The 24,040-nt window shown below is 36.8% G+C and overlaps 1 protein-coding gene across 1 annotated transcript in view; it reads left to right on the top strand.

The window, feature by feature from the left end:
• The window catches only part of LOC112051300 (G-protein coupled receptor moody), a 136,068-nt gene that overhangs the window by 109,275 nt on the left and 2,753 nt on the right, over positions 1-24,040 (top strand). The window contains exon 3 of the mRNA XM_052886100.1: positions 19,727-20,167. Within this exon, the coding sequence (XP_052742060.1) occupies positions 19,934-20,167 (234 nt within the window). The 5' untranslated portion in view covers positions 19,727-19,933. The remainder of the gene's footprint in view (positions 1-19,726; positions 20,168-24,040) is intronic.

Here is a 24,040-nt window from a genome sequence, read left to right on the forward strand (position 1 = left end):
GTTTGAATCGCAGTAACTTTCGAAAATAGCAAGTTTTTAGGCTTTAGATCCTACCTACATACATCTATTTTTTTATTTTTAGCAGACTCAGAACAAAGGTTATGATTCACAATAGTTGTCAGGACAACTTAATCTATACTTACAATAAATCTGTAGAGAGGTCAATTCTGTACATGAAATAACTATCAGGGGGTGATTAGTGATCGAGTGATAGATGATACTGATGCCAAAAATGCAATCAGTAAAATTTTTGTCTGTCTGTCTGTCTGTCTGTATGTTCTTTATAGAAACAAAAACTACTGGACGGATTTTAACGAAACTTGATACAATTATTCAACATACTTCTGGGCAGGTTATAGTATAGTTTTCATTACGCTACGATCAATAGGAGCAGAGCAGTGAAGAGAAATGTTGAGAAAACGGGAGAAGTTACTCAATTTTTTAAGCTTCCGTCGCGTGTACAGCCTTAATGGTTAAAGCTACATAGAAATAATGTATGACGGAAATGTTCTCCTTAAAATTATCTATAAAAACACAACAGCATATATATGCTAGTTACCAATAAAACTGTAACCAAAATAAGATCCTAGAATGGCAGAGAATGACCTTGAGTGGAGTCACGCACTTATGAACGTAGTGTGTAGGGTTAAAGACGTCTTTGATAGTTAACTAACACTCCTCTTTTCCACTCATGTCACTCCCCGCCTATCCCAAGTAACACGCCACGAGCATACAAAAGCCGAGCTCACGACGAGCGCCTTATATTGCAAGTCGTTCACGCCAACCGATCGCTACCCCACTCCTACTCCCGACTCTTTACGGAAACAAGTCGCCACCATGAGATCGCCAGATTGTTGCAAATCGCCAGATCCTTAGCTTCATGGCAACCCTTCACTAGAAACCCATATACCAAGTTTGATATTTAACTGTGTTTTTAATTGGGTTGCAGCGAAGTGTAAAATACTTATACTTAGTTATATATCTCCAGTAACTTGATTTAATATTGTAGAATTTCAGAGCCCTCTACACAAGTCGGAAGTAGGGTGGTCTCACAAACGTAGCCGTACGTCTTGTATAAATTGGGTCAACTATGTAAGGAGAAATAGGGGAACGCTGAAATATGAGACTAGTATATTGCTGCAATATTGCTTGATGGGGCCATATTTCCGGAAGAATGCGTTTTATATAGAAATTCTACAAGTAGCATATTACTGTTATATAACTGTGTTATGTCTCGAAAATAAATTAATTTGTACAAACGAAAAGGAGATTTAAACCCACGTCTTACTAGACACGGGCATAAGTTAGTTATTTCTGCATATCGTCTCCAAAGAGTAAAAAAATCTTTTGTAGGTTTGGGTGTAATCTTCTATAATAAGATCCCCAAGACTGTGATGGACCTGCCAATGCATAGCTTTACGCAATGTGTTAAAATAAAAAACATTTGCTTAGTCGTGGTTACTACAACATTGATGAGTTCCTTAATGATAAAGATGCTTGGAGGCCGTTGGATCAGCTTCCACCTTCACACAGGAAGTAAAACTATAAAAAATTGTAATGTTGTCATCAATTGTAAATTACAATTTTGTATGATTTCTTAAAAAGAGCAACTGTTGAGTTTCTTGCCGGTTTCTTCTCAGCAGAACCTGCCTTCGGAACCGGTGGTAGAATCTTTACAAATAGTCAACTGACGTGTCAAAAGTGCTTGTAAACTGAGCCTACTTGAAATAAATGATTTTTGATTTTTTTTTTATTTTTTTTTTTTGTAAATCATTTACACAAATAATTGAAATAGACAACTTTCAGTTTGTTAAAGTGTGTCTGTGTTATCCAAACAACCGTTTTTTTGTTTTATTCTCAAGCGCTTATTGAGACGCGCATAATAACAGAAAACCGCTGACAAATCGACAAGCGCCTTCAAAGTAATCAGAAGGTAGCACATACGTTACGTTATTTTTCGCTTTTTAGTTTATTTTTGTGATTATGAAGTCGGTTGAATTTTTTTGTTATTAGATTTTATTTCAACAGATTTAATTCATGCGAGTTTGATTTTGAAGTGAAACGTACGAAGTCGTAACAGGTTTAGATGCCGTATGTATTAATCGGTTTTTAAGGATTATAATTAGCAAAATAAATCCATTATTCATTGAACAAAAAGTAAAGGCAGAATTATATTTGTCTGATGTGTCGTGTCGTGATGCATCAGAACAGAATCGGTATCATACATTTTGTAAGCGACACATCAAACCATAACAACATGTCACAACACATAAGTGTAAACGATGTCACACAGAATGTATATTATGGACTAGCGGACACCCGCGACTTCGTCCGCGTGAAACCCTACTTTTACCCCTACCCCTACCCTACCCTACCCCAATCTTACCCTTACCCTACCCCTACCGTACCCCTATCCTACCCCTACCCTACCCTTACTCTACCAATACCCTACCACGCGACGGCGACGGAAGCTTAAAAAATTGAGTAACTTCTCCTGTTTTCTCAACATTTTCCTTCACTGCTCTGTTCCTATTGATTGTAGCGTGATGTAGTATATTATAACCTGCCCAGGAGTATGAAGAATAATTGTACCAAGTTTTGTTAAAATCCGTCGAGTAGTTTTTGTTTCTACAAAGAACATACAGACAGACAGACAAAAATTTTACTGATTGCAATTTTGGCTTCAGTATCGACCACTAATTACCCCCTGATAGTTATTTTGGAAATATATTTCATGTACAGAATTGACCTCTACAGATTTATTATAAGTATAGATTATGTTGTGATGCGTCACGACATGTCAGACAAATATGATTCCGCCTTAACGCCTGCAATTGTTCAATAAAACGTCAAATTATACGTCATTGTACAAGAAAAATGATAATATGATTCTTCAAAGCTGTGATCTTTTATTGCAAACTATCATTTTCACCCCAAAGGGAGTTCTGAAGTGGCTTCAGTTTCCGGGAAATATTTGATATCACCAATATACGTTCTCCCGAGGGTGGCGTTCTGAAATATACGTTTCGAGTTCTTACACTTACACAAATCTATCGTAATTTCTGATGACTGTTCCGTGACTTAAGTTTAGAAATTGCTATATCAGAAAAATGAAGTATACTTACTTATTGTAATTTTTTTTTTATTCTTTACAAGTTAGCCTTTGACTACAATGGTAGTGCTGGTAAGTGATGATGCAATCTAAGATGGAAGCGGGCTAACTTGTTATGAGGAGGATGAAAATCCACACTCCTTTCGGTTTTTACACGGCATCGTACCGGAACGCAAAATCGCTTGGCGGTACCTCTTTGCCGATAAGGTGGTAACTAGCCACGACCAAAGCCTCCCAATTAAGAAAATCTCAATCGGCCCAGCAGGGGATCGAACCCAGGACCTCCGTGTTGTAAATAAATCCACAGCGCATACCACTGTGCCACGGAGGCCGTCAATTTAACACGAACGTTAAAACTAAAATGTTATGTAACAGTGGCCTGCACTTCATAGATGCAGAAATGTATTGCTTACCCTGAGGACTTTCGAACCTGGATTGGAGAAGAAAATTTATATTGTTAAGATTTGATAATGATTGGTAGAGAGAGTGAACCTGAACCCACCAAACTGCGTTGTAACACCATGATGTCTCCAAGCTGTATCTTATATCTGCTGTCATAGATGGAAGGATGCCTGGGACTGAAAGACGTCGATTTTCTTTCTACAATCGCAAACGCTTCGTAAATTAAAAAAATATATGGGAATGACAATCGCTATCAACAGGTGATCACATTATCGATCAGATTTGTCAGTTCCTTTTTTTTTTAATTTTCGAAACGTATACAAAACGGTACGACAGTACGAGTGTATGAAAAAGGACATTTTAATATATTCAACGAGTACCTATAAAAACTTTGAAAATATCCGAGAGAATGCATCATTTTTGTCATTGTAATAGCTTAGAGGAGCATCAATCAATGTCATAGAAGTCTATTACACTCCTACGTTACCCTAAACACCTGCTCCATGATCGCTTTAGGTGCGATCAATCACTAAAATAATGATTATTTGTTATGTTGAAGACAAATTTATGTGAACAAAGTTTCTTTATTAGGTACTAGCTGAAGAGTTCTGTTTGGAAGGCCATGCAAGAGGCGTATGTCCAGCAGTGGACGTCCTTCTTCTGTTAATGATGATGATGATGATGATGATGATGATGATGATGATGATGATGATGATGATGATGATGATGATGATGATGATGATGATGATATATAAATAGTGAAGCATATAAACTTCTTTGATATTTGGGCTATGTTAGATTAAGATAAGGTAGGTAGGTTGATAGCTAAAAGGCGTGCATTTCGAAAATCTGATAATTTAAGCATAACGTAAAGGGATGGGAAGGTTCCAAAGTTACAAAATAAAACCCTTGTATTTCTGTTATCCAGCCACGAGCGCGGTTAATTTTTTACTTATTTTCATTGATATAATCTTCAGAATATTCGCTCATGTTTTCTAATGATTTCAATAAGCCATAGTAATAAAAATTCTTCTGTCTTTAAAGTCTGTAGTTTCTTTCCCCACCGCCGAAAGCGAAAAGAGTATATAACCATTTATTCTTCCTTTCATCTAATCTACCAAATCTAATCTATTCCAATGACGCTTTAATAACTGCAAATTTAGCATCCCGAGTTCCCCTACTATAGTATAGTTATGTTTGAGTTGATCTGTGTCACATATAAATTATACCTTATTATTGAAACGAGGAATTAAGCCTCCATAACTTTACAATTGAGTTATTAGTTGGATTTTAGTTGTGTTAGTTTGCTTTGTTAACACGTGTGTCTACATTAATTAGGTACGAATTGCGTGTGTATTGCCTGCGTGCCGTGAAGTATATTTACTGAAACTATCGTTCTGTTTACTAAACGTATTGTGGTTCAAATTATTGGACACGATATACTGAAGTTTGTTGTTTCTTTCTGCTCTTTTTGCCTTTTTTAACGACAAAAATTATACATTTTCATATTTATACAACAAGAAGAGAGTCAAATCAAGATCCAGTATCAACAATGATTATTTTATACTATAGATAAGTTACGTGCATACAAAATCAGCGCAAAAAGCGATCCGAATTTAGCGATTTCACTGAGCGCACTCATACACAATTTTGTGTATAATTACATAATATATTTATATATATGTCGGAGGATTAGATAGTAGCGCCATCTTATATTAATAAGGTAACGATATCTGTTAGAAACGTCAAGGAGTACGTGTCGTTTATCTGTCAGTTATTTGTCTGTGGATATCTGTCAGTTGACGATCTCTAAAAGATTCACTCACGGTAGATTTCAAGTGTATTCAGTTGAACGCTTTAGCTGCTCAGTTTAGCAGTGAGTTAAGGAATTGGGTGAGTCAGTTATCCTTATAGTGAGGCCATTATAATAATAACATTACATTGTTACTTACTTGGCTGGAAGGCAAAACGAGCGAGGAAGGAGAACATTAACCGGTTGTAAAAGACGTCTTTAAACCTGCTACTAGCAGTTGCCAGGCCGTAATCTCGCACGTGCTTGACTACCTGCCATATAATAGATAACCCTGGTTTACATGTACCCTGGATAGTATCAGCGCTGTACTTGATCAATATTGTGGTTAGAGGGTAGAACTGTAGTAGTAAGTTAAGCGGTCGTTCCGGTAATGATCCATAGTGTTACTTTGTGTATATGTCATCCTTGACACGTAAAGCTTAGAACCTGCTCTGAGGCTTCGGTTTCTCCGTTATCAGAAGTGAAATTTAGTCTGCTCCGGAGTCTGGAGTATCAAGAATTCATGTCTTCAGCCTATTTTTATTGGCCAGACCTCTCTCTTGTAAGATAGAAGAATTTGTAGTCTAGACCACCCTGTTCCAATATGGGTTGGGTTTCTAATAGTAGACGAGAATGACTTTATAACGATCATCATCAGATATGGGTCTGAAGTCTTGTTTTAGTAAGCTTTTGGTGACAGACAAATATAAAAAAAATACTTATTATTAACCAAAAGATTCTATAAAATCTTAACAACAGTTTGTACTCACAAACTGTTGTTAAGATTTTATAGAATCTTGTGTGTGTTTATCGGAGCCGTAGGTAATTTCTCCAACCCTATATTCGGATTGTCCACTAATGGGTCAACAAACCCCTTGGTGCACAATCCGATTGACCATCATATATATATGGAAATGCGAACAAGCCTTCCATTCCGGTTAGATAGAGACAAACCTTATTTGTACTTAGATCATTCTAGAATAGATACAGTTCCAAGGAGATCGGAACTAAATATAGTTGCTGAATATTTAATCAAACGTAGTCGACACTAGCCTCTCAACGCTAAGCTCTTACAGATAACAGTACTTACTAAAGGCCATCTATACTACAGCCTTTCTTGATGAGTACTGTTTACAAACACACAAATTAAAAACGACGATATAAATCACTAGTCACTTCACACCTAATAATAATTACAATTAACAGTCCAAAGGGAATCGAACCAAAACCTCGCTATGTTGAATTCGACCCATTAACCAAGAAGTTATAGAGGATTCATCGGAGATAATAAAATAATATTTAAACCTGCAATACAATTGCCTATCAAAAACGCAATCTAAAATCGAATAGCGATATCAGAATTAATACAATCCAAATAAATCCTTACAAATAAACGTAAGCCTGCAATATCCAGATATACCTCATTGAAAATAAATTGAAAAATGTATACAGAGTGCTTGTAAGTATTTCCCATAACTCTGGGGTTATATTCTTTCATCAGCATCATTATCAACCCATATTCGGCTCTCTGCTAAGCTCAAGTCTCCTCTCAGTCTGAGAGGGGTTAGGCCAATAGTCCACTACGCTGGCCCAATGCGGATTGGCAGACTTCACACACGCAGCGAATTAACCAATTCTCTGGTATGCAGGTTTCCTCGTGATGTTTTTAATTTCTTGAAGCTCCAAGTACAACGATCACGAGCCGCTAGCATCCAGCGGCTCCCTGCAAATCGCTGCGACCAACCCCCCCGATTGCGATCGCTAAAGCGATTTAGCGTTCCGTTACGGTGCCATGTAGAAACCGAAAGTGGATTATCATCGTACTCAATTCAAGCTAGCCGCTTTCATCTTAGATTGCGTCATCACTTACCATCAGGTAATATTGTAGTCAAGGGCTAATTTAACTTATAAAGAAAAAATGTATAACAGTACTTACCTATAATAGGAATAAGCTTTAATAGTAACATGTGTAATAATAAAAAGTGTATGTAGCCATCGCAGACCTTTAGTCCGTTATACAAACAATAAATGGATTTTCGTTTCGCGTATTTCAAATTCCAGTAGCTTCAGGCCTGGAGCTTTAAGTTAAACCACAATTCTATGAATGCTACAGAATCTGTTTAATTCAAAGTTGTAAGTTTAATGTTTTTCTTTCTGTTGAAAACTACTTTGTAAAGAAACTTGAGCAAAACAGACCTCTTATTCTTATATTGTTTATTGAATTGATTGTTAGAAAATAAAATATATTTACGAAAACTGTGTGATCTGATAGATCTGCTGGTCTATTTAGTATTTTGGACTTTATTGATTGAACCTTTTAAGATAAACATCAAATCTATTGACAAAATGTTATTTACCTACTGTATAATATCCACCAGTAAGCAAAGAATGACATTTTTATATAGAATCTCAATTTTGTATACGTCGATGATAGTGAATAAGCCTTCTGCAGGCTAAACCGCTAACTTTAACGTACAGTTAGCATACACGAAATTGAGATTCTATATAATAAATGTCTGGTGCCTACTGACAGCACTAAGTGGTTATCATACAGTAGGTAGAAGACATTTTTCACTTGATTTGATGTTTATTTTTGTGTTAATATATAAAGAATTATTTAGTGAATAGGCCAACAAATGTCTACGAGTGTTTTTGTTCCAAAGATACTTTTGTTTTTTAAGTAATACTAGGGAAACGGCGAAGGATTTGAAAAAAATTAATCTTATGATTATGAAAGATTTTCTTTCTTTTTCTCTATTGATATATGATAGCTCTCTCCATGAGACCTACCCTTTATCAAAATATTTCTCCTTATATAAATTTTTTTCCTCACGTTACCAGTCGGAACTATGTACTTCTTTCAACCCCTAAAAAAATATCACGCATGGAAAACACCCGATTTTGTTATAAATTATTCAACAAATTGAAGAAAAAAGGTCCCAACACCGTACTTTCAATGGTACATTTATATTTTTTCTTCTGTATCCTCTAAAAAGTAAGCAAAACACGCGTTTATTGACATCTAAAACCATATTAAACAACTAGCCGACGCCTTTAGAATAAAGTGGATTTAGAACCCACTACGCTCCTTCAATGCGGGTTGGTGGGCTTAGGTTAACAATGTTTGGCTACGCAACTAACACAGTCAGTTGGTAATGATAATAACTGGAATCGAACTTTGAGCTGTTACTGAGAATTCTAGGACTTAAAATGAAATCCCAATATTACACAGCCCAAGATTTGAACCTAGGACATCATAATCCAAAGCCGCATATGCAAATCACTGACCCAACCAGATTTTCGAGTAGGAATGATGAAGTGTAAAATTTTAATGTATTAGAAACAGGTTAAGTTTATGGTGTTGTAGGGAGTAATCTCTGGATCTGCTAAACCTATTTGGAAAATTATGTTACCACTAAAAAGCCACGTTATAAGCATGTCATAGGGTATATTTTATCCCCTTATTATCACGGGAACGGAAACTACACGGGTGAAACCGCGGGGCATCGGCTTGCCTATAAATAATTCAAGAGAACAAATTACTCGTTTACAAAGCCATGTTAAAAGGCAGTATTAATTGTACCACTCCACCAAATCACGGCTTAAGAGTTAATACAACATCAAAAGTATCCACAGTTCGCAGAATCGTAACAACAACAACAAAACACCTATCTGAAGACATTTCCAACTGTAATGAACCAGCTCAACTACTTAATTACTTACGGTCGAGCTCCATCTATCCACGTACGAGTATAAACCGAAGTTAAAAACATCGAGTAAGTTCCGGAAGTAAGAAATCTATAGATCCACATGAACTTGGTCATATTTAAATACAAAAACTCCCGTAATAAATCCGTTCAGCTGTTTGGAAGATAGAAGTATGAGGTAATAAAGAATATTACATAGTTACATACATACGTAAAAGATACGCGCGACATAACCCTTCTTGCAGTCGGATAAAAATAATCAATAAGGGTTGAGTGATTGTTCTCTCTCTTTTATTTAGTAGGTAGATCCTTATGTTTCAGCCACAAAATAATTGAAAGTATATTGAATGCTGGCGTTATTTTAGTGGTAATTATGGTTAAGGCTTGCCTATGACTATAATAATTTCTAATGGAAAGAAATAAAGAGGTCTAGGGTGGTATTATTTAACAAAAAAATAAACGAAGAGAGGAACTAAAACTATGAAATACATTGTAAGATCCAACAGATAATGCTTCTTAACCCTGGAGTGGTCGCGCGGATTACATCCCATCCTTATCATCATCACATCCGCCGATGGACGTCCATTGCAGGACATAGGCCTTTTGTGGGGACTTCCAAACATCATGATCCTGAGCCGCCTGCATCTAGCGGATCCCTGCGACCTGCTTGATGTCTTCAATCCACCTGGGGGTGGGGGGTTGACCAACACCGCGCTTTCTAGTGCCATTCCAGCACTTTGGGACCCCAACATCTATCAACTATTCGAACTATATACCTCGCCCATTGCCACTTCAGCTTCGCAACTCGTTGAGCTATGTTGGTGACTTTGGTTCAACGTTCTCAATTATAACTTCACCCAGTTATATTTGAGAACGCTGCACTCGAAATTGTAGACGAATACATATACCTATGACATATGTTCCAGTTAGATAGGTCCAATTTCGAGAAAAAGGTGAACTGCCGAATCCAACTCGGCTGGGCTGCATTCGGGAAATTTCGCGACATCTTTTCTTCCGAAATTCCTCAGTGCCTGAAGAAGAGTTCCTCGAACAGTTCGTGGACCTATGGTACCGAGACTTGGTCGCTAACTATGGACCACATAAGTCCACACATAAAAAATATCTGAAAAACTGTTAGCCTTAGCTTATAGGTATTACTTCTACTTTCTTTCAAATGAACGTTTGAAAGACCCGTCCAGAGTCGCATAAGCACCAGTCACCAATAGATAATTGTGTCACAGGAGCTCCTCAAAGTGTGACGGATTACATATGTAGTCCACGCGACCACTCCCGTTACGTTTTTGTGCTACTACTGTAGGGTTAAGCACATATCAGTTATTCAGACTATTTTTAGAATGGTACCAAAAATAATAAAGTTGGTATTCCACTCGGCCGGAGTTTGCACGCATCTTACTCCAGTTAACAGATTTACTGTACCTTACGGCATCCGCGAAAGTATAAATGGTTTTGTGAATATATTTATTGAGAAACATTGCATGGTATTGTCCTGTGTTTTCAAAGAGCATTAGGGTGGTTTCCCACTAGAGCACCAGGTTAAATGCTCTTGTGATATTAGCCAAATAGTAGACAAACTACAAGCTGGGAAACCAACCAAACAACATACCTCTCTTTCGCAGTTGGAAGTGTTATGGTTCTCAATAAAGAGGTCCTGGGTTTGATATCCAACATGAATTAGTTTAAGATTTTATATTTTGACAGCTTCTGTGGTGCAATGAATTTTGCAGAGGTCCTGGGTTCGATCCCCGGCTGGACCAATTTAAGTTTTCTTAATTGATCTAGGTCTGGCTAACGGGATGCTTCGGCCGTGGCTAGTTACCTACCGGCAAAGAAGTACCGCCAAGCGATTTAGCGTTCCAGTACGATGTCGTGTAAAATCCGAAAGGGGTGTGGATTTCCATCCTCCTCCTAACAAATTAGCCTGCTTCCATTTTAGATTGCATCATCACTTACCATCAGGTGTGATTGTAGTCAAGGGCTAACTTTACGTTGATAAGTACATGATCATGCTTATTTCTCTCTCTGTCTCAGCAACGCTCGAGTAAGTACACGTATAGCATCATAGATTCCCCTACCATTGGAATAAACGAACAAAGAAAACTTAAATAACAAGTCCTGTGTTAATTTTTCGAACAAATCTTTATTCCTCCCCATGAGTTCATCTTGACGTCAACACTCAATAACGTCATACACCGGCAAAGCAAGTCATTAGAATGGTAAACAATAATTCATTACACAACGACCCAAAAAAGAATCCGGTTACTGGATGAACAATAAGAAGATAATATTACGAATTCAGGGTCTACTTAACACCCCAGGCCTCCTTTTTCGCCCTTAATTGAAAGTGGCAGTTATGTATTTGATTGTCGCGCTCCGTTTTCTTTCTTATTATAGCATCTGTAGGTGTTACTTACTCCAATTATATTTAGAATCAAGCTCAAAACTATACATTTTACGATTTGGAATGGGAACTCCCGATGACGGTAATAACACTCTTTAATACAAGTTCCAAATATACGCTTCCAATATATAATATTCAAAATATAAATAGACAGAAAGAAAAGAAAATAGTTTATTAGACACATACACACACACACAATACACAGAAGACAACAAAAAAAAAATATAGAAAACTATAATTACATGATATTAAATGAAGCTAAAGAAGATGTGTGTGGTACCAAAATGGTCACCACTCAGCATGTGCTACGCTAGTGATGCAAAAGGAGTAAATGATGATGATGATGATGATGATGATGATGATGATGATGATGATGATGATGATGATGACGATGATGGTGATGATAAGTAGACGAATGATAGAAGCGAATATACGAGTAAGAGATTGATTTATTCTGCCGACCCCACTAATTTATTAAATTTGAAAATTAGAAATTTAGGCATTACCATCGTTCATTTTAATGTCTGGTAGTCAAATCCAAAAAAAAATATATTACATCGTGTGTAGTTTGTCACAGCAATCATTTTGGTACCAGTTTTACATTGTGGTTCAAAAGTTAAGGACATTTTTCGAACTAAGCCGCTAGCCTAAGGCTGGTTTTAGAGTCACGCTGACCGGTCGCCGACCACCGCACGCGCTGATAGTTTCGCGTTATTCTAAAACACTCCCTAGAAGTTCATACAAATCGTCTGTCAGCGCCGACGGTCAGCGTCTTGATAGCGTGACTCTAAAACCAGCCTAAGTGGAATATATGGTAAAGGAGATTTCATCAGCCTATTTTAACGACCCACTACTGCGCCAGGCCATACTAACCTTCGTTCCTTATGAAGCGAAACCAAAATTTACTAAATTGATTAAAGACTGTGTCGTTCTCATCTTCAAGCTTATGACCCGCCGAAATAATTTTCAAAACATTCACATGAGTTTCAATTTTAATCATCTGAAAAACGTTTCACCCGCGTGGTTCCCGTTCCCGTAAAAATACGGAGATTATATGTAGCCTTTCTCGATAAATGGGCTATCTAACACTGCGAGATTTTTTCAAATCGGACTTGTAGTTCCTGAGATTAGCGCGTTGAAACAAACAAACTCTTCAGCTCTATAATATTAGTATAGACGTGTTATAATAGTCAGTACAAGAATATAGTGTCTTTTAAAATATAGAGTAAAACGGAAAAAAAGTTAAAAGTTAACATTTAAACTTTCTTTCTCGTTGCTTTTGTCACTGAGGACCGAAAGTTACTGCAACTTTTAAGTACAGTGCAGTGAAAATACAAGTACATTTCGCGCTGTGCGAGCGAATTTACGATCATTGAAACTCATTCCTTGTGAATAAAATAAATAATGAAATTCCTACTACCTTCCCCATTTATATTAGTCTAAACTAATATTATAAAGCCTGCTGTCGAGGTTACCAGGTTCTGAGTTCGTATATACTGAGTTTTTCTTTACTCTGAGTTGAAATTCGTGATAGCCTGCGTGCATGCCCCGGATCGGATTCGAACTCACACCCTCCGGAATCGGAGGCAGAGGTCATATCCATTGGGCTATCACGGCTGTCCATTTCAATATAATTAGAAAATAACATCCAAAGAGACCCTTACAGCATACATACATAGTTTTAAACTTTTAGCGTCTCTTGTGACATCGTTCTGGAAATTTCAAACGAAACTCAAAAACTAATACGATCTGCTTAATAAGGTATGCAAAAACTTTTAATTCACGTTCTCACAGCAAGTGAAGCAGACCATAAAATTAAACTAATCACATTTGTGTTAGATGCAAATCTTCAAAGTTCAAAACTAATTAGGGAATGTTATTACGTTTTATTTATCATACCCATCAGTCTTTTATCTATGTAATTGAGTATACTCTCAATATCAGCTTAAACTGACAAAGTTAGTCAAAAACACGTTTAACTTCTTTTTCTTTAAACTGGGCATCAACGCTCGTTTATTTTAATATATATTAAGCAATCCTACTAATATTAAAAACGCGAAAGTTTGTATGGATGTTTGGATGTTTGTTACTCTTTAACGCCGCTACTACTGAAGCGATTTGATTGAAATTTGGAATTGAAATAGATTTTATTTTGGATTAACACATAGGCTTCTTTTTATCCCGAAAAAAATCTATGGTTTCCCGAGATTTGCAAAAACTGATGATTTTGATGATATGAATTAAAAAATGTTACTCTTTCACGCCTCAACTACTGAACCGAGTTAGCTGACATTTTGTATTGAGATATTTTAAAGCATGGATAAACACATAGGCTACTTTGTATCCCGGAAAAATCCATGGTTCCCGAGGGATTTGTGAAAAACTAAATTCTACGAGGACGAAGTTGCGGGCGTCCGCTTGGTATATATAAATGACAAATATACACAGAACAATAACTAACACTGCGCCAATAAAAGAAGGTTTACTATATGAAAGAATACTGGAACCAAAAATTACACGTGTTCAAAATAATAATAAATACACACACGTCAAACTGTTAGCCTTCTCTCTGTTTTCATCGGTTGAAAAAGAGATAAATCTGCTAAATTCGCTTATTTTCATGCAGTTTCAATGTTATGTTTTAAAATGCGTGGTGTACATATGAGTTATTTTTACACATATTACTTTATATGTGTAAAAGGAGTAAAGACTGAATCAACGCCACTCTCGACACCAAGGTACACGAGGCTCTGCAGGTCGCGAGAAGCCAAACCACATGACGCGACATCGGCAAGAAGCAAGATCGATAGGGGTGACGACCCTCAGTAATGAGGAACAGGACGCAAGGAGAGGATTTTATATAATTGGTAAATCCTAACTAATACTATAAATGGGAACATCAGTTTACGTTTTTTCGCTTAAGCAAGTAAACCAGTTATAAATATTTTTCTATAGGTACTTAGCTATATTTTATCACCGTATTTCCACAAGAACAAGAACTAAGCAAAACCGCGAGTGTCCGCTAGTTGTAAATACATCTATCGAACACTTCTATGTTGTGGGATCCTTAGTGAGGAATTAAATCCAATTAAATTTTTAGTTTAAACCTTTAGTTGGGAATTAAACTCATCTACCACGATCACACAACTAATCCAGATTTTTTTTTATTCTTTTTCAAGTAAGCCCTTGACTACAATCTCACCTGATGGTAAGTGATAATGCAGTCTAAGATGGAAGCGGGCTAACTTGTTAGGAGGAGAATGAAAATCCACACTCTTTTCGGTTTCTACACGACATCGTACCGGAACGCTAAATCGCTTGGCGGTACGTCTTTGTCGGTAGGGTGGTAATTAGCCACCGAAGCCTCCCACCAGCCAGACCTGGACCAATTAAGAAAACCTTAATCGGCCCAGCCGGGGATCGAACCCAGGACCTCCGTCTTGTAAATCGACCGCGCATACCACTGCGCCACGGAGGCTGTCGAAAGGCCATACATGTGTTTTAAATAAGTCCTACCTACGCTAGACAAATTGAAAAACAGACTTAATTTTTTTAAAGTGTCGAGGATATACAACCCTGAAAATTATAATTTCCTGTAGCAGATTTTAATCATCCCCGCACCCAACACATTGCCCCTCAATATACGATGTTTAGAAACCTCTTAGTTGTAATTAAACAGGAGCTTTATTAAACTTTAAACTCGCTCTGCAAGTTTGACCTTATTTCTCTTTCAACCGTGCTATCAGATCTCAATGCAATTTACTATCCTGTCTAGACTTTACCTTAAAACTCATTTTGTACGATATTTACGATTAGGGATATGTACAAACAAGTTGATATATTTCGCTATAAAAGTCACGTAGCGACTTTAACGAATATGGAAGTATTTTGTAAACTTGCAATATACCCAATATCGTGGCCATAAATTACAATGAACCTGCAGTACATAGACATTATCCATAATAATAAAAAGTGCAGTACTATTTTTATGGATATTGTAAATTGTTATTAAAACCCGTGATAGCCCAGTGGATATGACCTCTGCCCCCGATTCCGGATGGTGTGGGTTCGAATCCGGTCCGGGGCATGCACCTCCAACTTTTCAGTTGTGTGCATTTTAAGAAATTCAAATATCACGTGTCTCAAACGGTAAAACATCGTGAGGAAACCTGCATACTAGACAATTTTCTTAATTCTCTGCGTATGTGAAGTCCGCCAATCCGCATTGGGCCAGCGTGGTGGACTATTGGCCTAACCTCTCTCATTCTGAGAGGAGACTCGAGCTCAGCAGTGAGCCGAATATGGGTTGATAACGAAATTGTTATGGATAGGGGATGACCCTCAATATATCTTAACTCATTTTGATTCCAATCTACACAAGTAATTTTAAATTAACAACTTCATCAAGTCGGATTCGGAAAACATCTGACCGATTTTGACTGGACGTTCACTGGCAGATAGCGTAGTAAGGAGGTTCATGTCGTTATTTATCTGCTTCCACGAGGACAGAAAATACGCGGCTTATACCGCATAATTGATAGAAACTATTTACTGAACTCCTTCCTAAAATATCAGAAATTGAATCCGTACGTTGAGAAAATCGCAGTCGTATAACAGATATAAATCCACATATATCCCAAAGTCACCGATATAGATCAACGAGTTGCGAAGCTGAAGTGGCAATGGCGGGGCACATAGTTCGAAAAGCCGATGGACGTTGGGGTCCCAAAGTGCTGGAATAGCGACCCTGCACTAGAAAGCGCAGTGTTGGTTGACCCCATACCAGGTGGACTGACGACATCAAGCGAGTCGCAGGGATTCGCTGGAAGCTCAGTATCGTGATGTTTGGAAGTCCATACAAAAGGCCTATGTCCTGCAATGGACGTCCATCAAATCAAATCAAATCAAATCATTTATTTTCTAGAATGTGGTACATGTTTTGGTCTTAAAAATATTGAGTCACCTATACATTTAACTGATTACAGTATGCAAAATTTTTACAATTAAAATATTAATTTCAATAATTTATCCTTGTAACATAATTATATTTGATGTGAAAATTTACAATAAAAATTTCAACCTAAATTTAACATATATTTATTACAATTTTTATTGCCATCAATTTTTATTATAATAAACCATAAATAAAATTTTGATCGGCTGATATGATGATGTTGATGACATCCCATACTAGTTTTTGTAGTCAGTTCAAAAATATACATATATTTCAGCAAAATGGCACCTAATTAGATTCCTCATTATTATATTAAGGGTGTAAAATATTGAAATTAATTTCTGCGAACTAAAAACCCTTAATAAAGTGTCATTATCCTTAAAAGTTACCTTGTGAACTTTCGAATCGCGCGGGAACTATCATTTTCAACTCAATTATCCTTGTGCTCGTTTATCTTACTTAAATGATAACTGTCACGATACCTTTGGATTTTCCAAGAGAAATTAGCGAGTTATTAATTTGGTAAATTTTGATTTTATTTCTAGAAGGCTTCAAGTTATTTAATTGAAACTAATTACACTTATGCTCCGCGCCACGAAACCCGTAGACGCGGTGCTAAAGTCTTAAGAGTGTGCAATATGTAATTTGGTGGTTACAAATGGTTCTGGATCTCAGATTCTGGAAAAGTTAGGAGCCTGATATTTGGATAAATGATATTTCAAAGTGTTAGCTTCGTTATGACTATACAAAATACACAATTTGTAAAACTTTTCTCGATAGTTTATTTTTTTGAAAAATACATGTTTTGCTCACATTTTGCTTTCAATCTTAGGAAAAGCAAACTTATTTTCTTAAATTTTTGTTTTGTATAGAAAATTAGGTATATATCTTCAACATGGCCATTTTGTTTTTCGTTATGTTGTTTAATTTACTTACAATTAGGTAAAAATGGTTTTGGCGCTCACGTCATAAAATTTGCGTCGCGCGTCAATCGCTCCGTGCTTTTCACTCACGTGAAAGTCATAATTCGGCGTCTCGTTTGCGCTTCGAATTTTATCCATATCGTACCGACGCGCTGCGCGCTCTTAATGACGCTCACTGTCAATTTTAGTTCAGGTTTTAGCCGCAGGACTTCTTTCGTGGTGCGGAGTCTATTGACTTAAGGCTGCGTGACGCAGTGAGTAGTAGGATAATTACCCAACTTCCTACATCCACGGTCGTGGGTTCGATTCCCACAACTGGAAAATATTTGTGTAATGAGCTTGAGGGATTCAGTGTTTGGGTGTATTTATACATTATATAATTATTTACATGTAGTATATAAATTTATATGATAAAATCAGCTAACAGTACCCATGATACAAGCTATGCTTACTTTGGGGGTAGATAGTAGGTTTTGTTTAAGTATCTTAAAATAAACAAATATAATAATCATCAATAGCAACCCACATTCGGCTTAGTGCTGAGCTCGAGTCTCCTTTTTTTTTTTATTCTGTACAAGTTAGCGCTTGACTAAAATCTCACCTGATGGTAAGTGATAATGTAGTCTAAGATAGAAGCGGGCTAACTTGTTTAGAAGGAAGATGAAAATCCACACCCCTTTTCGGTTTCTACACGACATCGTACCGGAACGCTAAATCGCTTGGCGGTACGTCTTTATCGGTAGGGTGGTAACTAGCCACAACTGAAGCCTCCCACCAGCCAGACCTGGACCAATTAAGAAAATCTCAATCGGCTCAACCAGGGATCGAACCCAGGACCTCCGTTTTCCACCGCGCATACCACTGCGCCACGGAGGCCGTCAAAAGAGTCTCCTCTCAGAATGAGAGGGGCTAGGCCAATAGTCCACACGCTGACCCAAAGCGAATTGGCAGACTTCACACACGTAGTAAGAAAATTCTCTGGTATGCAGGTTTTCTCACGATGTTATTCTTTCACCGTTTGAGACACGTGATATTTAATTTCTTAAAATGCACACAACTGAAAAGTTGGGGTTGCATGCCCCGGACTTCACACCCTCCGGAATCGGAGGCAGAGGTCATATCCACTGGGCTATCATGGCTCTCTATAATATAATAACAAGGCAGGGTTTCTGCTCTGCCGATGAAGTTATACTTAATAACAACATAAGCCAACCGGAAGTTGACAGACAATTAATCAACGCCATCGGAAGCAGCGCCATCTTAAAATTAATTATCATAAATAAAGCGTGTTCTCGTCTCATCCAGACCGCAAGACCATAGCGAAATCGTTAAAGATCAATTTGAAAACCAAAATGTTGTTATTAAACATTAAATTATGGTTTAATCAAATTTTAGTTGAGGAAGCTTGGCTCGACATACATTTATTTTATAAAATAATTCGTACATAATATCTTCTTTATACATTGTGGTATGATTTCCTATTCCCATCTAATTTCTTACATGGTATAGTCTAAATCAAAATCGAAAATCATTTATTTCAAGTAGGCTCAGTTTACAAGCACTTTTGACACGTCCGTTGAATATTTGTAAAGATTCTATCCCTGGTTCAGAAGGCAGGTTCAGCTGAGAAGAAACCGGCAAGAAACTCAACAGTTGCCCTTTTTAAAAATCATACCTACAACATTATAATTTACAATTGATGGCAACATTACAATTTCTTATAGTTTTACTTTCTGTGTGAAGGTGGAAGCTGATCCAATGGCCTCCAAGCGCCTTTATCTAGTACTTGGTCTAGTACTAGACTGATAAAACGAGCAGCTAATTATGACTTACCCTGACCCGTACTTATCCAACAATATTACAATACTAGTCTGCATATTAGTTGCAGTATTTATTTGTCGAAACCTCGAATCCTATAATGAAATAGGCTAAAAAGACTCATTATATGCGAGGTATTTTTAGGGCACGAGCCGATAAAAATTTGAGATTTGAACGAAATGTAGCGTTCTTGTCTGTAGAATGCCTATTTTTTTAATTCGATTTTTATTGAGCTGCAAGCTGCGTCTGCAAAAAGAATTTCAACATTAAGAACTACTGAATTACCTATTTTATTTTCTCGCAATTGAAGTGAATGGTATACAGTAACACGCGTGGTCCTTTTTAGCCCCTTGTACTACTATTGTTTTCGGGAGTACCTTGTACTTTCGGGAGTTTCAACCTAAACTGTTTACAATCAACTTCGCACTGCACCAAAGAGACTCATCATTGTTATCAGTACAATATTTTTATCATTAAACAATTCCCAATACAACACTATCTTACATTATTTTTATATATCACCTTATCAAACTGTCCCACAATTACAACCAATATTTGTGTTATCGCAATTAGTAAAATAAATTTGTTTTTATCTGCAGGGAGTAAAGCAGCGACGCCGTTCCGATACGCGTTTCCTGACCATCTCTGACCCGAGGCAGTATGCCTTATCAAATCTTCGTACGGAACGCTCCATGCGTTTATCAGTTGCGCTCCAAGCTCGAACGCATCCCGACCTAATGCTATGTCTATTGAAGAAATGAGGACTATACACGGCTCAGTGACGAAATAATGTGTGAACAGTTACAATGGGTGATTTGTTGCCGAGTATAGCCAAGAGCACTTTGGCTAGTGATGTAGAACAGAACTGGAGTGTCGGGCTGGACGACTACGCCACTGATGAGGAGTTGGCTGCGGTGGAACTGTTCAAGGACTACCCGGAAGCATTGCTGCGCTTTGCGTCGGTGTGCTGTGTTCTGTTCATGCTGGTCGGCATACCTGGGAACTTGATCACGATTGTTGCTCTTGCGAGGTGTAAAAAGGTAGGTTAACTGAAATTAACAAAGTTATTTGTATTGCAAAGAATGTATTGATTTTACGGCGAGTGCGCGTATTGCCGAGCAAGCGAATGTTTCTAAGATTGAACCGCGAGCGAAGCGAGGGATTTAAAAAAAGAATCCTGAGCATCCTGATCATTAAATGTAAATAAATTTGTTGTCGTACGTGAAACGCGTTGAAGCATTCGTAGAAATATTTTTAAGGCCTTGTCAGAAAAAGTGAATTTAGCATTATTAACAGAAATTTTAAAAAGCAGTACACAAATTGAAGTATGGAAATATAGATTAACCCCCTCCCACCCTCTATGTGAGTACAGGATGAATATAACCAGCCTAAAATTAGATTAACTGTATTAATAACAAAATTATAGACTACAAGCCCAAAAAAGTAAGCTGTTAAATGAAAAACAGAAAATAACTCTGAGCGCCATGCCTTCATTTCTGAGGGGTACATTTCGAAAATGTAATTATTATAATACGTATAGTTTTGGGGCGGCATAATTATTAAACATTATTGTCCGTGTTAAATAATATTTTGAACATGATGCCGTACATTTTACAATGACCTTATAAGATATGGGTGTAGGGATACGATTGCAACTCTTGGCTTTCGACCCGTGTGCTTAAAATATGTTCGGCGTTCATGGGTAAAGTATCTATATATGTATACAAAATAAATGTGTACAGTAATAAATGACCTATATTCTTCCTCGACCTTCTGCAATTATCGCATTATATAAAATAAGACATTATTAAAACTAATGATAATTAGGTATGTATGGTATGCGTGACAATGGAATGTTAAACGGTTATATATAATCTAAAATTAAATGGTAGTCATAACTCACATATCAAATCAAACAATTGAGACAAAACAAAGTAGATAAAATTTAATTTCATGTTTGCCTGTCATGCATACAGCATGTATACAAGATAACGCGGTCAAGCCGACAAAAGAACAGAAAAAATATTTGTTATCACGCAGATAAAGAATGGAAACAGTAGCAGTTAGGTACCGATCCATTACTTCCTTTTGAATATCTGGTCCCGTAATGTTTCTGCCGGAACTGTTGGTACCCTATCACAAAAGCCTTTTAGGATGTGGTACGGAGACTTTTTTAGGGTTCTGTAGTCAGCAAGAAACACAAAGTTTCGCCGTAACTTTCTGTCCGTCCGGGGTCTAGCTCAGTGTAAGTTAGTACTAGGTAGCTAAAATTTAGCATAAGTATATACATATATATACATTAAGCCGACAAAATCGTTAAATAAAATCAGAATACAACTTATTAATTAATATAATTAATTGAGTAATAGTGTTATTTTTTTTAATTCTCTACAAGTTAGCCCTTGACTACAATCTCATCTGATAAATATATACAAGAAATTTAAATTGATATAATCTTTTTCTTTCCAAGTGGTCTTTTCTCCCGAAATATAGAGTACTCATTTCAACCTTATTTTCACCCAAAAAATATTTTTTTACTAAATTCCTCGCAATTTTTAGGTTTTTGTTTCTTTAAAAACATTTGCATCTTTAAAAACCAAAAATGTGATAAAATAAGATTAATTTGTTTGTAGAGATTAATGAGAAAGTATTTAAAAATTGTATCCTGTTTTGAAAAGTTCTCTTTTCCATCTGCCTACTAATTATTTAATCAGATAAGACGTGAAACTTTTCAAACTTTGAGATACTTTCGTTTTAGGGTCGTCTCCGCCCCTCTTATCGCTTTGCCCATTATTTTTAAAGAACTCATATAAAATTTATTGCGCCATTCGGAGTGAGTGAATTTCTCAACTCATTCGATCAGTAAAATAAAAAGCTATCCGATAGCTTTAAGCACAAAATGAAGTATCATTTGGCAATCCCGTACTCACGTCGAATTCGCAGCTTTGAACTTACCTGCAGCTTTTTGTAATTTTATTTTTTTGTAAGTATATATTGATTTTTGAAAAAAATAATATTATCCTGTAATACATGTAAATATACCTAATCATAGTATAAAACAAAATCCTTTTACACTGTCTGTATGCTTAAATATTTTAAATTACGCAACTAAAATAAAACGAATTCTACGAAGCCTAAGTCTGTAGATATAATTTTATATTGTCTTGTATTTTATTTTTATAATAAGTTTCGGTTAGGTTAGTTACTAGTAATTTAAATATTATTGTATTTAGTTAGTGTAAATAATTGATGAAGAAACTATAACTTTAAATAAAATGATTCAAGATCCAAGTTTATTTAAAGATTTTGATAAGGAACATCGTGGTTCAGGGTTTCCATGCGGACAAAGTCACAGTCGTCCCGTAGTACCATACAAAGATGCTTATTAATAATCTAATTATTTCCAAGTCTTAGAGGAGACGCCTTTAGAGAGTCGTTTCGGCCACATCTTCTGCTTCTGCCTTCAGGCCCCATCAAACATTGCTTCTACGCTTGCCTTTGACGACCTCCGTGGCGCAGTGGTGTGCGCGGTGGATTTGCAAGACGGAGGTCCTGGGTTCGATCCCCGGCTGGGCCGATTGAGATTTTCTTAATTGGTCCAGGTCTGGCTGGTGGGAGGCTTCGGCTGTGGCTAGTTACCCCCCTACCGACAAAGACAAAGACAAAAAGGAAAGATTTAGCGTTCCGGTACGATGTTGTGTAGAAACCGAAGGGGTGTGGATTTTCATCCTCCTCCTAACAAGTTAGCCCGCTTCCATCTTAGATTGCATCATCACTTACCATCAGGTGAGATTGTAGTCAAGGGCTAATTTGTAATGAATAAAAAAAATGCCTATAGCCCCCGCTGACACCGCTAAGGTCCCATTAAGAAGCTGAGGTCCCACTTACAGAATCAGAAAAAAATCAAATTCTGTACATTGGAGAATCATAACCAAAAATTGAGAGACGGGTTCTTATTACCAAAGTCCAAACCTCCTTGCATGTTATTCAGTGAGTAAATCGTTGATCATTTTTATTAGCAATATACACAATTCTATGCAAAAGGGAAGGAAGAACGAGAGAGTATGCCATCGCTATATCACTTGCGTTGTCTGCGTACATGTATACGTCAATATATTTAGCATCTAGTACGTAGACATACAGTGATATCTTTCTTTAGCGTAGGTCAGTGCTCATCGTATTCACAGGGTCTCCAACGCATGGGCCACTGAATGAATAGTACTGTGATAGTTAAAGTATGAACTATTTGTTATCTAAACCGCAATTGTTGACCAGATTGGTTACAGGGTTTTATCAAACTGCTTCTAGACGTAACCACTTAGTTGACACAAACAACTAAGTTTACGCACATGAGTAAAGTACTAACATGTCTACAAACTGTGAAATCGACATCAAATTATGAGGTCTTGGGTTTGTCTCCAGCTGGTCTATTCACCATTTTGATCTTTATTATCAACCTATTGAAATAAACATCAAATCAATTGACAAAATATCATCTACATACTATATGATATCTATCAGTAAGCAGCGGATAACATTTTTACATAGAACCTCAATTTCATATCTCAACTAACATACGTCAAAGATAGTGAATTCGCCTGCCAGACTAATTATTTCAAGATTTTAGTTTAATGAACGATTTCGGTTACTAAGAGATAATATGGCCCATGTGAGGGTCATCTAATAAATTACTTACATTTACGAGGCTGATAACACAGCAAGCACAGTAAGTCGTTATCTTGAACGTATATCTACAGTTACTAGTGTGTGACTATACGAGTATGAATGTGAATTTTCTAATAATATTGGTATTGACTGATGATTCATTGTAAGCGTCTTATTAGTAAAAGAATAAATATTTAAACAAATAAAGTAATACTTATGAGCTACTAACTTTTATACTAATCTGCATA

This window comes from Bicyclus anynana, chromosome 16, assembly GCF_947172395.1.
Source record: "Bicyclus anynana chromosome 16, ilBicAnyn1.1, whole genome shotgun sequence".
In the NCBI taxonomy this organism is placed as follows: domain Eukaryota; kingdom Metazoa; phylum Arthropoda; class Insecta; order Lepidoptera; family Nymphalidae; genus Bicyclus; species Bicyclus anynana.